This window comes from Lagenorhynchus albirostris, chromosome 12 (assembly GCF_949774975.1).
Source record: "Lagenorhynchus albirostris chromosome 12, mLagAlb1.1, whole genome shotgun sequence".
NCBI classification, from domain to species: domain Eukaryota; kingdom Metazoa; phylum Chordata; class Mammalia; order Artiodactyla; family Delphinidae; genus Lagenorhynchus; species Lagenorhynchus albirostris.
The window spans coordinates 47,615,366-47,631,602 of NC_083106.1; the positions used below are offsets into that span (position 1 = coordinate 47,615,366).

The 16,237-nt window shown below is 37.0% G+C and overlaps 1 protein-coding gene across 1 annotated transcript in view; it reads left to right on the top strand.

Moving 5' to 3' along the window:
• The window catches only part of REV3L (REV3 like, DNA directed polymerase zeta catalytic subunit), a 186,131-nt gene that overhangs the window by 152,029 nt on the left and 17,865 nt on the right, over positions 1-16,237 (top strand). Inside the window, exons 23-26 of the mRNA XM_060168321.1 lie at positions 59-303; positions 1,245-1,353; positions 3,210-3,416; positions 12,429-12,538. Coding sequence (XP_060024304.1) covers positions 59-303; positions 1,245-1,353; positions 3,210-3,416; positions 12,429-12,538 — 671 coding nt within the window. The remainder of the gene's footprint in view (positions 1-58; positions 304-1,244; positions 1,354-3,209; positions 3,417-12,428; positions 12,539-16,237) is intronic.

Below are 16,237 nucleotides of genomic sequence, written 5' to 3' on the forward strand. Positions count from 1 at the left end.
CAGTATATTTGTATTTAAGTTTCTTCTTCTCTCCCTACTTCTACCTCTCTGCCTGCAGTACCGTGTGGAATCAATGATGTTGCGTATTGCTAAACCAATGAACTATATTCCTGTGACACCTAGTGTACAGCAAAGATCCCAGATGAGAGCTCCACAGTGTGTTCCTCTAATTATGGAGCCTGAATCTCGTTTCTATAGCAACTCTGTTCTCGTTTTGGATTTCCAGTCACTGTATCCTTCTATTGTGATTGCATACAACTACTGTTTCTCCACCTGCCTTGGCCATGTGGAAAACTTGGGGAAGTAAGTTTTTTTTCATATTTACAATTACTTTGTTGTACTTTGTATTTCTTACTAAAATTAGACTTTCTTTGAGTGCCTCTTTGCACATGAGACTGCCCTTACGAGCAAGATGAATGGGCTGTAGCACATCTAGTCCGCTCTTTGTAGTTACCTTACTAATTAATTAACATGGATCACCATATGACTGATTGAGCATCATGGATGAATAACTCATATGAAGAAGACTGTGAATACGATCAGCCAATTTATCTGTTCCATCTTTGTGTATATCTATGGTCTCTTTTTAAATAAGAGTTATATTTAATTTGTTGGTATAAATCACTTTTCAGTGGAACAGTTTGAGGATTATGGTCTTATAACTTCGGCTATGACCTCCTCTTGACTTTCCTTAGAAATAGTTCGTTTTCTAAAAAAAAGTTAAATTGCCAAATGTTACATTTTATTTTTTCATGTCAACCAAATTTTTTCTCATAAGAAATATACAGTCTTCCTTTATAATGATTTCTGTGTATTTAAAACCAAGTGTTATAGTTTTAGTCTGAAGTATATTCACTCCTTATAGAAAGCTTTTATGGAAATTGTATTGGTAATTCTGTCTTTTTAGTAAGAACAGGAATTTGGAAAAGTTAGTTGCAGTCTTTTTACTTAAGGCTTAAATTTTTCTTCAGGGAACTTAGTGTAAGGTAGTCATATGTTGAGCTGAAATTTGGTATTTTAGTATAGATTTTTCCCATGTACTTTAGGATAGTGCTATTTAAGAAATGTTTCTAATATTTGAAAAACTGCTTTTTGGTAACTAAACATATTACTAAGTATATTAATTCATGTTTAGATGTTTAAAAATGAGTTTCCAATAGAATTAGAAAGATTCCTAAAATTGCCTAGAATCTCTGTTCTATGATTTGAGAAAGTATTTGCTTAATTTTTTTTTTTCTTAACAGGTATGATGAGTTCAAATTTGGCTGTACCTCTCTAAGAGTACCTCCAGATTTACTTTACCAAATTAGGCATGATATCACAGTGTCCCCCAATGGAATAGCTTTTGTCAAGGTAATACTCTTTTAGAAATGAAAGGTATCAACTGTGGCTTAACCTTTGGAGAGCTGATCGTTTAGATGTTGTTGGCATATAATACCAAAAAAAAAAAAAGTTTGCTTCAATATCTTATCTCAGAAAGTCAAAGATATAGGGAATCTTCCAAGAAATTTTTTAAATCATTTAAAAAAAATAGTAATCTTGTTCTGCATGAATTTAGGTTTAAAATCTTTTAATTATAAGATTTTAGCTTTTAATGAACTATTGCAAGAAATAAATGTGCCTATATACCTTCTGCCCTTTATTAGAATCTGGCAGGCTTAAGTAGCTATTTTATGATCACAACAATGTTAACTTATAAAGATTAAAATTGCCTTAATGTGTATACTTTACTAATTGTTTTATATACTTTAAATTAAGACTGCCTTAGAAATAATGATATTCTAATGTATTTATTGATTGTATTTTTTAAGAAGATACCCAAACTAATAACAGAGTCCCTTTTTTCTCTCCTTTGTCTCCCCTCAAAAGAAACTAAAAAAGCCTCATAAATGAATAAAGACAAATAGGAAGAGATCTAGGAGAAGATTATATTGCCTCTCATATGCCAACTTCATTCCTTTCTTTTCTATTTCCTTAGCAGTGAGTCTGTACTAGAATCGTGGGATGGTAGGGTGGTTGGTGGTGGTAGCATGGACCCCGCTAGCCCTCAAATTCATTCTGGTGTACTTAGCAAAAGTATCATCGTTCTCTACCAGTAAGAGGATGCTGTGTTTAAAGAGTACTATAAAATTAGCCATTTAGATATGAGGAAAATTTTTACCAAGTGAGTTCATGATATATTACATTTTGGAAAATATTACATTTTAACATAATAACATATATTATGTCTTAATATAAACATTATGGCTGCTTCAGAAGGTACACAGAATGAATTAGAGGTTACAATATGTTTTCATTGTCACATATCTAGCAGCTTATTATTTTATCTCCCTTTAACAGCATTTTAAGAACTTGCATCTACATTTTGACCCAATGTGTAAAGCTTAATGAAAACTAGATTTTTTAATATTCAGGAGTGTGATTATCCTATTCCTGAGGTTTTAATTGTTCAGTCCAACATGCATTACCTTGCACGTGTCTGTGAATCATCTTCAGAGTTAATACTGTTTTGTGGTTTTCATTCCTAGTGGAGTTCTCATAAATTCTCCCTAGTCTTGATTAATACAAATGATTTTTTTTTTTTTGGCATCAACAAATTTTATCACCTCACTATTCATCCCCTCTTCCAGATTGCTAATAAATATAGGCCGGAGGGGATGGCTTAGTGGTCTAAGCATCAGATTTGAAATACCTAGAGTCCCTGGAACTGCAGGTTTGAATGTCAGCAGAGTCAACCCAGCTCTTCATTCTTCCAAGGTAGATAAATGGAGTTCCATGCAGATTACTGTGTGGGGTCATTAGGATGAGATCTTTAAAAACTGAGGTTTGTTATGAGTGATACAAATCCCGTGTGTCTTTCTGAAAGAGTGGGGGTTTGGATCAGAGTTTTAACAAAATTTCCCTCTGAACTCATTATATGGTCTCTTATGTACTAGTTGGCATCCTCCTCCCTGGAGGTCTCTGAACTCACATAGTAGTGCTACATTAGATTTATAAACATTACAGGAACGTTTTAGGAGAAAAGTCCTCTTCAAAAGAAAGAAAATGTGATGATTTTATATTGATGGCCACTCGTCCTGTGGCCACGCTATTGTTCGTATGTTTCAATTCATGACAGTTGGCCATTGTTATACTTTGTGCTTCCTTCTTAATTGTCTAAATCTATAATGTTTAAGGGATTTAAACATTCTTTTTTTCCTTTATGATAGCCTTCAGTAAGAAAGGGTGTGCTACCAAGAATGCTCGAAGAGATTCTGAAGACTAGACTGATGGTGAAGCAGTCGATGAAGGCTTACAAGCAAGACAGAGCCCTTTCACGAATGCTCGATGCACGTCAGCTAGGACTTAAGCTGATAGCAAATGTCACATTTGGCTACACAGCTGCTAATTTTTCTGGGAGGATGCCATGCATTGAGGTAAGTGATAAAAGTCTATAGTTTTTTTCAAAAGAGACTAAAGCAGCATTAAATGAATGCCTATTCATTAAACCATTTTGTTTTGAAACTTTAGACAAAATGGGTTCATTTCCATAACATAGGATCAGTTTTTCTCAAACCAGGACTTATATATTGATATATACATATTCTTAGGAATTTGTGCGTTTTCTCTGAGGACTCTCTGTGTTTTGTTCAATGATAATTTTAGAAATTAGCATACACATATTTCTGCATAATCTGGATGACCCTATTGTAACCAATTACTGACATGAGATTTCAGTGCCGCCTTTACAGCATTGTTTACAGTAACATTGGTACTAAATAATTCCTTTTAATGTGTTGATAGAGGTCTGATGATAGTTCAGTTGTCTTCTCCAAATGTCAGAATAAAAGCAATCATTCCATATTTACTAGTGTACCAGTAGATACAAAGCAGAACCTTTCTTTTGCAGTGGTAGTTGCAATTAAAAGACACTTTTCATTAAACAAGACTGATTTCTTGTTATTTACTAAATTAGGGTGTTAATTTGACATGAATACAGTATAGTATGACAGAGTAATATAATAATTTACTAATGGTTGGGAAAGGAACAGAGTAAGCTTGTTTGCTTGATGATCTTTTCATGCCAGATGAAGGCTAGAGCATTGTGGTATACCATATTTGCAGTAGTTCAATAAGGGAAAAGCAGTGGAAGAATCAAGTTCCCACAGAGCTCACAGTAGGCAAAGTAAACTCCAAAAACCTGTGCAAGGGACTTCCGGTTTCATGTCCAACATGTAAGAAACTGCAAGTCTCTACTCTGTCCTCACACTAAGTAAGCTGAACAGACAGAAAAATCAACAACTCTTCTTAGATCTGTCAGAGAGGTGAAGTCACAGGGTAAACTGCTGCCCCCAAAACTGAAGAGACCAAAAAGTGTATACAGAGAGTCACAACTTACCAGAGCAGAAATCAAGAGCACAGATCTCTGTGAGAACCAGTGCCATGGTAGGGAAAACCGAACTATAAATGATGAATCGCTGGAGGCTCAGGGTGGACAAATCTGAGTGATAAAAACTCCAAAGGACCCAGTCATCAGGGTCCCCACACTTTTGTGAATTTTACCTCTAGGAGCTCAACCAGGTTCTAACAGGGAATATCAGAAAAAAAATTCCCTTGTGCTTCTGGCACAGAGAGAGGAAAAGAACCATTTTGAAATACACCAGAGCATTCCGTTTTTAACAGAGTCTGCCCTCAGGAGAAACTATTTAACCAGAGCTTAACCTGATGGAGTTTTATCAGAGCCTAACTGACCTGGAGAAAGGGAAATATCCAGCTCCAACTGCTGTAGCCTTCTACATGGAAAAAAAATACTGCAGCCCACTCTAGTCATCCTGTCCCACCAAAGTGGGGTGAAAAACTGAAAATCACATGTGAAGTCTACAGTCCAGAGGCACAGGTTCACTGAAAGACTGAGACCTACTCGTAGGACTAAGGAGCCCTTCCCCTCCCCCAACACCTTACCACCACATTACTAAAGGCCTATTTATAGCAGTTCCGTTTACCCAATACATCATGTCTGGCTATCAAAAAAAAATTGCAAGACTTACTAAAAGCCAAAAAACAGTTTGAAGAGACAGAGAAAGCATCAGAACCAGACTCAGATAAGGCAGGGATGTTGGAGTTTGTCAGACTGCAAATCTAAAACTATGATTAGGATGCTAAGAGCTCCCTCCAATAGCTAAAGTAGACAGCATGCAAGAACAGATGGGCAGTGTAAGCAGAGAGGTGGAAATTCTAAGAAAGAACCAAAAAGAAGTGCTGGAAATCAAAAATCCTGTAACAGAAATCAAGAATGCCTCTGACTACTATGCTGAACATGGCTAAGAAAAGAATGTCAGAGCTTGAGGAAATCTTAGTAGAAACTGCTAAAACTGAAAAACAAAGAGAAAAAAAGACTGAAAAAAGAGATATCCTAAAACTGGGACAACTACAGAAGGTGTAACATACATGTAATAGGAATTCCAGAAGAAGAGAGAAAGGAACAGAAGACATACTGAAACAATACTGAAACAATAATGACTGAGAATTTCCCCAAATTAACGTCAGGCACCAAACCACAGATCCAGGAAGTTCAGAGAACACCAAACAGAATAAATGCCCAAAAAACTAAACCTAGGGACATCATTTTCTAGGTTTCTAGATACTGCAGAAAATCAACACTAAATTAAAAATCCTGAAAGAAGCCAGAGGGAAAAAACACCTTGCTTATAGAGAAGCAAAGGTAAGAATTATATCCAACTTTTCCTTAGAAACCACGCAAGCAAGAAGAAAATGGAGTAAACTATTTAAAGTGTTAAGAGATAAAACTCTTCAACTAGAAATCTGTACCCTACAAAATTATCATTCAAAAGTGAAGGAGAAATTAAGATTTTCCTCAAAAATTGAGGGAATCTGTTGGCAGTAGACCTGCCTTGCAAGAAATGCTAAAAGAAACTCTCCAGTGAGAAGGAAAATGATAATAGGTCAGAAACCTATATCAATACAAAAGAATGGAAGAGCATCAGAGAAGGAATAAGTAAAGGTAAAATAAACACTTTTATTTTTCTTATTCTTAATTGATCTAACAATTAACAATTTGTTCAAAATAATAATAGCAACAGTGTATTTGATTATGTTTATATACATGTATATATAAGTAAAATGAATAACAAATGGTACAAGGAATGGGAGGAAGGGATTAGGATTATTTTATTATAAAGTACCCACACTACCTATGAAGTGGTATAGTGTTTTGAAAGTGGTATATTTTAAGTAAATATAAATATTGCAAAATTTGGGGCAACCACTATAAAAAGTTAAAAAAAATACAACTAATGTGTAAGAAGGAGAGAAAAAAGAATCATATAAAACAGTCAAAACCACAAAAGGCAGTAAGAGTGGAAAATAAAAATAGGAACAAAAACAAAGGCAACACATAGAAAATAAAATCAGGAAGGACATAGTTGAACAACATAATCAACTGGATATAATGGACATTTATAGACTACTTCATCCAACAACAGCTGAATACATATTCTTCTCAAGCTCACATGGAACATGCACCAAGATAGACCACATTCTGGGCCATAAAGCACTTTAACAACTTTAAAAGAATAAATCATACAATATCTGCTTTCAGATCACAATGGAATTAAACTAGAAATCAGTAACAGAAAGATAGCTGGAAAATCCCCCAAATACTTAAAGATTAAGCAGCATATTTCTAAATAACACATGGGTCGAAGAAAAAAAATCTCAAGAGAAGTTTTTAAATATTTTGAACTAAATGAAAATGAAAACACAGCTTATCACAATTTGTGGAAGTCAGCAAAAACAGTACTTAGGAAATTTATAGATTGAATGCATATATTAGTGGGAAAAAGACCTAAAAACAATCATCAAGTAAGCTTTTACCTTAGGAAACCAGAAAAAGAACAAATTAAATCCAAAGCAAGCAGAAGAAAAGAAGTAATAAAAATTACAGCAGAAATCAGTGAAATTGATTTTCTCAATTGATTTCATGTTTTCAAAGAACCCCAAAGCTGGTCTTTTGAAAAGATCAATAAAATCAATAAATCTCTAGCCAGCCTAACTAGGAAAAGAAAAAAAAAGAAAAGAGTACACAAATTGCAAATATCAGAAACAAAAGAGGGGATATCACTTCAGTTTCCATGGACATTAAAAGGATAATAAAAGAATATTATGCACACAAATTTGATAACCTAGATGGAGTGAACCAATTACTTGAAAGACATAATCTGCCAAAACTTGTACAAGAAGAAATAGGCAGTCTGAGTAGGCCTATATCAAAGAAATTGAATCATTAATTAATAGCCTTCTAAAACAGAAAGCATCAGACCCAGATGGGTTCACTGCTAAATTCTACCAAACATTTATGGAAGAATTATACCATCTCTCTACAGTCTCTTTCAGAAGATGCAAGCAGAAGGAGTACTTTCTAACTCATTCTAATTACCCTAATACCAAAACCAGACAAAGATATTATAAGAAAACTACATATCAATGTCTCTCATGAACATAGATGTAAAAATCCTCAATGAATATTAGCAAATCAGATCCAAAAATGTATAAAAACAGTTGTACACCACAACCAAGTGAGATTTATTCCAAGTATGCAAGGTTGGTTCAACACTGAAAAACCAGCTGAGAGCCATCATATCACATTCAGGTTAAGTAAGAAAAATCACATGATCATGTTAACATACAGAAAAGGCACTTAACAAAACCCAAAACCCATTCATGATACAAACTCACAGGAGACTAGGAATAGAGGAGAACTTTGTCAGTCTGATGGAGAATATCCACCAAAAAACCTACGGCTCACGTTATACTTAACTATGAGAAACTTGAAGCTTTCTCACTAAGGTCAAGAACAAGACAAGGATGTCCCAACTCATCACTGTTTTTCACCATCATACTAGAAGTCCTGGCTAATGCAATAAAACAGGCAAAAGGAAATAAAAGGTATGCAGATTGGGAGACTTCCCTGGCGGTCCAGTGGTTAAGACTCCACAATTGCAATGTAGGGGGTGCAAGTTCGATCCTTGGTTGGGGCACTATGATCCCACGTGCTGTGCCATGCGGCCAATACAATAAATAATAAACCTTTAAAAAAAAAGGTATGCAGATTGGAAAGGAAGGTAAAACTGTCTTTGTTTCCAGATGACATAATCCTCTATGTAGAAAATCCCAAAAAAATGATGCACAAAAAAACCCTCCTGGAACTAATAAGCGATCATGTAGCAGAGCTGCAGGATACAAGGTTAATACACAGTGTATACCAGCAATGAACAAGTGGAATTTGAAATTAAAAACACAATACCATTTATATTAGCACCCCCCAAAATGAAATACTTCGGTATAAACCTAACAAAATATGTACCAGATCTATATGAGGAAAATCCCGAAACACTGATGAAAGAAATCAAAGAACTAAATAAATGGAAAGATATTCCACGTTCATGGTTAAGATGACTCAGTATTGTCAAGATGTTAGTTCATCCCAAATTGACATACAGATTCAATGCAATCACAGTCAAAATCCCAGCAAGTTATTTTTTTGATATTGACAGACTGATTCTAAAGTTTACATGAATGGGAATTCCCTGGTGGCCTAGTGGTTAGGATTTGGGGCTTTCACTGCTGTAGCCTGGGTTCAATCCCTGGTTGGGGAACTGAGATCCCACAAGCTACTCGGCCAAAAAAAAAAAGTTTACATGAAGAGGTAAAAGACTCAAGAATAGCCAACATAGTATTACAGAAGAATAAAGTCAGAGGACTGACTTACTGTAAAGCTACAGTAGTCAAGGCAGTGCAGTATTGGCAAAAGAATAGACAAGCAGATCAATGGAACAGAATAGAGATTCCAAAAATAGACCCACATAAATATAGTCAACTGATCTTTATCAGAGGAGCAAAGGCAATACAGTAGAGCAAAGACAGTGTTTTCAACAAATGGCGCTGGAATAACTGGACATCCACATGCAAAAAAACATGAATCTAGGGCTTCCCTAGTGGTGCAGTGGTTGGGAGTCCATCTGCTGATGCAGGGGACACGAGTTCGTGCCCCGGTCCGGGAAGATCCCACATCCCTCATGGGCCCGTGAGCCATGGCCGCTGAGCCTGCGCGTCTGGAGCCTGCGCTCCACAACAGGAGAGGCCACAGCAGTGAGAGGCCCGCGTACCGCCAAAAAAATATATATATGTGTGTGTGTGTGTGTGTGTGTGTGTGTGTATATATATTGTGTGTGTGTATGTATGTGTATATATATATATATCCTAACCTTAGAATAAGAATTTGGGGGTTTTGATCTGGCAGTAGAAGTTGAGGAGTGGAGTTCTGCCAGGAAGTACGCTACTACCTAACATGTTGAAAACTGAATGCCAAGCAACATCTGCCTCCTTGACCCTGGACTTTTCAGATATTCTGAGGTTAATGACTGCAAGCTTGCATTTGGCCCTTCTTTACATGCCAACATCACAATTTAATAATGTTAACTTATTTATGAACTCATTAGTGGAAAAAGCTGTCAGCATCACAGAAAGGGTCTCTCGTGAACATGTCACAAGTTAGCTCCAGTGGAGTCAAAATGGAAGCTACTGTCTTTAAAGGCAAATAGACTACTGACTATGGCCGTGTGCTTTCCTTCAATGAACACACAATCAAAAATATTTGACAGTACCACCAAGATCACATAAAATATGCTAGATCTAGACTATCAAAGAGAAGGACAAGACTTTGTAAGCAAGAATTCCTGTAAGAATGCAGAGAATGAGTAATGTAGCTAATAGTTGTAGGTTAATGTCTCTGTCTCAGCTCAACACTGTCACCGATGTGTTTATTCCATAAATTAAAAATTTTATGTCTTCACATTTTTCTCCTAAACTATTTACTGTTCATGATAAAGCTGTATATACACATACATGTATATCTGACAACTTTCAACTGGCTGTTCATTGTCTCTTTTTCTTTCTTTTTTTGTGAGATATAATTGATATAACACATTATATTAGTTTCAAATATACAACATAATGATTCAATATTTGTAATATTGCAAAATGATCAATATCATTTAGACCACAATAAGTCTAGTTAACATCCCTCACCACACATAGTTAAAATTTTTTTCTTGTGATGAGAGCTTTTAAGATCTACTCTCTTAGCAACTTTAAAATGTACAATATTATTATTAACTATAGTCACCATGCTGTACCTTACATCTCTAAGACTTACTGTATAACTGGAAGTTGGTACCTTTGACCACCTTCACCCATTTCCGCCCCCCTCCCCCCCGCCACCTCCTGCTTCTGGCAACCACCAGTCTGTTCTCTGTATCTATGAGTTCAGTGGGGTTTGGGGTTTTTTTTGTTTTAGATTCCACGTATAAGTGAGATCATAAAGTATTTGTCTTTCTCTGTCTTACTTCACTAAGCATAATACTCTCAGCGTCCATTCATGTTGTTGCAAACGGCAAGATTACCTTCTTTTGTATGGCTAAATAATATTTCATTGTATATGAACCCCATTTTCTTTATCCATTCATCCATCAGTGGACACTTAGCTTGTTTCCATGTCTTGGCTATTATAAATAATGCTGCAGTGAACATGGGGATACAAATATCTTTTCCAGTTAGTGTTTTTGTTTCCTTCAGATAAATACCCAGAAGTGGAATTGCTGGATTATATGTTGTTCTACTTTTAATTTTTTGAGGAACCTCCATACTGTTCTCCATAATGGCTGCACCAATTTACATTCCCACCAACAGTGCAGGAGTGGTTCCCTTCTCTCCACATCCTTACCAACATTCTTTTCAGAGAACTTTTACTTTAAATATTTTTCTTATTATGACTTTTCAGGATCCCAACCATTGCCTGAATTGTGAAATCAATTAATTTCCTCTTTTTAAATCCAGTCTCTTGGCCCTGTAATGTTTTTCAAATTAGGAACTATGACACAAAGTAGCAGAATCAGTTTTAATGTAATTGCCACTCCTTCTCTCCCACTGTCCCCCACCCCACCACCCCCCCCGTGCTCCTCCCTCTCATGCCTCTAAGTCCTTCATACTGCATGGACTTCAGGGCCAGCTGCAAAATAGTTCTGACTCTTCCAGATATAGCTTAAATGGGTCAGACTAGACAGCAGGAGGCAGACATTTAGGACCAGTATATGTGTGTATTTGTATGTGTATATCTCAAAAGCATATTGGACTCTAACACTCTATGGCTCACCCATTTAGCTATTTGCTGTCACATATTTTTATCTTGTGTGAAAGTAGCAAAAGATGACAGATTGAATATTTTATTCAAACTTGAATTTCAATTAGGTGACCTGATTTTTTTTTTAATGTATTAGGCTATAGTTCATATTCTCAAGGTTTTCTAATGCACTAAAGGTCTCAACAGGATTCATGATCTTAATTTAAAACCCAAATTAAGTTTCTGCTGTCAGTGTTTTATTTATTCCTTTGTTCATACACTTAATATTTCCTGTGTAAATGACTTTAAACAGCCTTTTAAAATAAGTATTATTCAATCCTGCATTTAGTTCAGATAATTCAAACTTTACAGTAAAAGGGGAAAGATCATTATAAATACTGTTTGCGTCTTAACACAAAAGAAAAAGTGCATAATTCTTATTTTAAAACTTTAAAAAGTAATGTTCCATTTATGCTGAATGGCAGTTTCCCCAACCCTTAGCTTTAGTGAGTTTGATCAATGAAGCAGCAGTGCTATACTAGTCTCCTTAGGTTCTTTAACTATGAAATATAATTGGCCTGCTTCTCATATTTGTCAAGATCCACCATCTTCTTGTTTTGTCAACTTATGCCATGATCACTGTTAAAACTCAATCACCAATGAAAGAACTTAGACATATATCTGCCTACTTGATTTAAATTGAACCCTTGTAATATATTTTCTATCATATAATTATGCATTTTTCCTTGTATCAATATTTAGTGTCATCTAAAAAATATGTATAACCGATCACTGAGATATAGGTTCAGCATAAGCTTTACTGATACTGAAAAAAATGATCATAACACTCCAACAGAAAAATTTTGAAAGACACACATGCACATACATAGTGTAATTTCCTGCTTAGTTGGTTATAAAGGCATTTTAGAAAGTCCTTGAATAAATAAGGCTTTTTCTTCTAGGATCAAATGTAGCTCTGTATATAGTGCAGTCCATTGTACTCACTGATACACTCACAGGCAAGTCTGTATATTGATTGGTTTCTTTTAAATTATTCATTCATCTCATTTTCTTCTTGAGTACTTGTAGAAAGAATGATGGCACTGGTGATTTTTGTTTTTTTTAATGTTCTTTTCTCCTTGTTTCATTTTTAGAAATATTTAATAATTAAAGTTAAGTATTATATATTAAAGTCTGTTGTCTTATACTAAACTACATTAAGAAATTATTTTCAATGTGTTTGTACCAACAGGTTGGTGATAGTATTGTTCACAAAGCCAGAGAAACCTTGGAACAAGCTATTAAACTGGTGAATGATACCAAGAAATGGGGTGCTAGGGTTGTATATGGTGATACTGACAGGTAATGAACTTTCTGTTTTGTAGTTGTCTTCTTGCATCTCCTCAGATACTCATTTCAGTGTGTGGAATGGCTTAAGGGTAATCCTTCCTAAAAATAGAGTTCTACCTAAGTTCTTTTCAGTCCTTATGATCTTGTGATTGGAGTTAACACAGGGCCTGATTTACCAGATATGATCTTAAGAGACAGAAAATGTATATGACCTGAGCCACAGAGTGCGAAAATTCCCAAGGCATCCCTCCAGGTAGCCAAGTAGATAGGGATCTGTAAAACCTGCATACACAGGAGTCTAATCTGTTTAAAGAAACAGCTTTTAATGTGAAGAATCCCTCAGATAGCTGCAGCTCTCTGAATTTAAATATATATCTTAAAATAATCAAACTGTTTTTGAACCACAGTTGCCAAAGATGTGAGTGGTTAACTTTTCACTGGGCCCCAAAATCTGTTGACCTTCTTCTATAAACAGTGCAGATTCCAGATACATTTTCCATTTGATTCCAGAGGCTCACAGACTTCCTGAAGCCCATCATCCTGAAGCCCATTCTATCCAAAGGATAGAACTGCCTTTGAATCCTGAATAACCTCAGCCTGCTTGCTTGCTTTGATATTTTTCAGGGCCCAGTTATTTATGTAACATCTTATTTATACGACTTACTAAAATTTTTCTACAATATAGGTATTATGCAAATTTCTTAGAGTCTGAAATTTTTTTCATATTGAACGCTTAGAGTCACAGTGCGATCATTCTAAGAGCACTTGCCTCAGGAGCTCTGATCACTTTACAGTGCAGTGGAGCAAGCAGAGATAATGCTTCTAATCACTAAAAATAGCTTCTAGGTAATCTTTAAACAGCATTTAATCTTCTCCAGTTTTTTAATGCATATACAATCAGCATAATCATATTAATGCTGAATGAGACCTTTCCTCCTATAGCAGCTGTTTCATTATCAGCAGGTGGGGATAGTTTCAAGTTATCCAGGCCCCAGTTATCCATAGTCTCCTACTGTTCCCCGTCAAAAGCCACTCCTCACTTTGACTTTGGGTATTTCACTGCTCTGTAAAACCACTTCTGCTGAATAGTCTAGCAAAATAAAAATTACTGGAACATAGTTTTTCACCTTGTTAGCAGAGCTCCTCACAAAATATTTAGGGAAGAGGAGAAAGTTAAACTTTAAATTGTTGAGTTTAATTCAGGGTTTAAACACATCAGTAGTTGACAACACGCACCCAGAAGCAGAAGTTGGCATGATTCTGACTGTAAGATTTTTAGGCATTCAAACAAACCAAAAAACACAGAATGTCAGAGCTGGAAGAGGACTTTTTTTTTTTTTTTTTTTTTTTGCGGTATGCGGGCCTCTCACTGTTGTGGCCTCTCCCGTTGCGGAGCACAGGCTCCGGACGCGCAGGCTCAGCGGCCATGGCTCACGGGCCCAGCCGCTCTGCGGCATGTGGGATCTTCCCAGACTGGGGCACAAACCCGTGTCCCTTGCATCAGCAGGCGGACTCTCAACCACTGCGCCACCAGGGAAGCCCTGGAAGAGGACTTTTAGGTCAGGAGTTTTCATGACCTAAAAGGGTCGGGAGAAAACCCTAGGGGCACATTCTCAGATGCTACTTAAGAGCAGATTCCCCTGGAATAAGAAATTTGTCTAAGATTGCCCAACTAGTTAGCAGTGGAGCCACAAATTGGTATGTCTCTACATAAGACATCACAGGTTTTTATTATTCTAATCAAAAGTGTAGGAACTTCCCTGGTAGTCCAGTGGTTAAGACTCTGCACTCCCAATGCAGGGGGCACAGGTTTGATCCCTGGTTGGGGAGCTAAGATCCCATGTGCCACACAGCACAGGATAGATGGATGGATGGATGGATGGATAGATAGATAGAAAGAAAGGGAGGGAGGGAGAGGGAGAGAGAGAGAGAGAAAAGAAGAAAAAGAAAGAAAGAAATTGTATTTGCAGATTTGCAGTATCTTTTTTTTTTTTTTTGGCTGCACTGCCCGACTTGTGGGATATTAGTTCCCCGGCCAGGGATCCAACCCGGGCCCTGGGCGGTGAGAGCGCCGAGTCCTAACCACTGGACCGCCAGGGAATTCCCTGCAGTATCATTAGAGCTTTTGACTACCATTCACCATCTGATTCATTCAACAAATGTTTACTGAAATACACTGTATGAGGGCAGTTCACTCTAGGGCATGCATTCTCAATGGTAATAATACTGCCCAGTAGTGCACAAGTTGGTCCTCGAGGAGCAAAGAAGTACAGTGGGTTTTGGCCCCACAAAGCTCAACCCTACCCAACAACATTTTAATCCTTAGTAATTACTTTCTCTTGTTAAATTTACTTTTAACTTTTTTGGGGGGAGGACAATAATGATAACATACTGAGAAGCACTGCTCTAGGGATAATAAATGTATGCTTGGTGGAGGGAAAGAGTTCTTAACCAAGAGTGAGATCTGGATTCTTTTTAGCTGTGCTCCTAGCTGATTGCATGGCCATCAACAAAGTCGCTTAGGGCTTCCCTGGTGGCGCAGTGGTTGAGAGTCTGCCTGCCGATGCAGGGGACACGGGTTCGTGCCCCGGTCCGGGAAGATTCCACATGCCGCGGAGTGGCTGGGCCCGTGAGCCATGGCCGCTGAGCCTGCGCGTCCGGAGCCTGTGCTCCGCAACAGGAGAGGCCGCAACAGTGGGAGGCCCGCGTACCGCAAAAAAAAAAAAAAAAAAAAAAAGTCACTTAGCCTCCCTGAGGCTGTCATCAGAATGATGGAAATCTGATACATGATGAAGAATGACCATTGCCTCCCTCTAGTTTCAGGACTGCTGACTTTATGAATCTTGGAGTCTAGCTAAGGGAGATTGGTTAACAAAGCATCAAAATTACTCTGTTAGAAGGGTGTTTCTCTCTCTAGAGCAGTTATGCATTATTGTCCATTTAGACGGTATAAATGTAAACACCCTATCTTTATATTGTAGTGGTTCAAACAATTATTCTGTATAATAGTGGTTATCAATAATATTTATCCAAAAAATAATAATACTTATCCCACCCTAGTGGCATAGACCTACTCCCATCAGTTATTGAAGCTCTCTGTAGTAGTGATTCTTAGGCAGGGTAGGGAAGGACGTTTGACAACACACATACTGCCGGGGCAGCAGAAGGGTGGTGGGGAACTAGAACAAAAATCTCTTGGGAAATTCATCTGAGTATAATTGAGAAAAGCCTCCTAGGTGATTCTAATATCCTCGCTTAACTCCCCACCCCATGTGAAATGAAAATCACTGCTTTAAATGTGATCTATCAACCAAAGATAAACATTATTTAACTACATTTAACTACATTAAAAGCACCAGTAACAGACAAATAGAAACTTTTTTTTTTTTTGGCTGTGCCACACAGCTTGCAGGATCTTAATTCCCGGACCAGGGACTGAACCCACTCCCTTGGCAGTGAAAGCATGGAGTCCTAACCAACTGGACCACGAGGGAATTCCCTAGAAACTTATAAAACAGTCTTTCTCTTCGTAGGCTGGTCACCTACATTCTGTTAAGTGACCCAAAACTTCCATTAATCCTGGTCAGCTCTCTTGAAGCTTAGCTCCAACTAAAACTAGCCAAAACAACACAGATGAACTCAAGTAAAACCCCTAACACTACTAGGTAAAATCTCAAATATATACCCTATAATAACTTTTAAGGTGTAAAG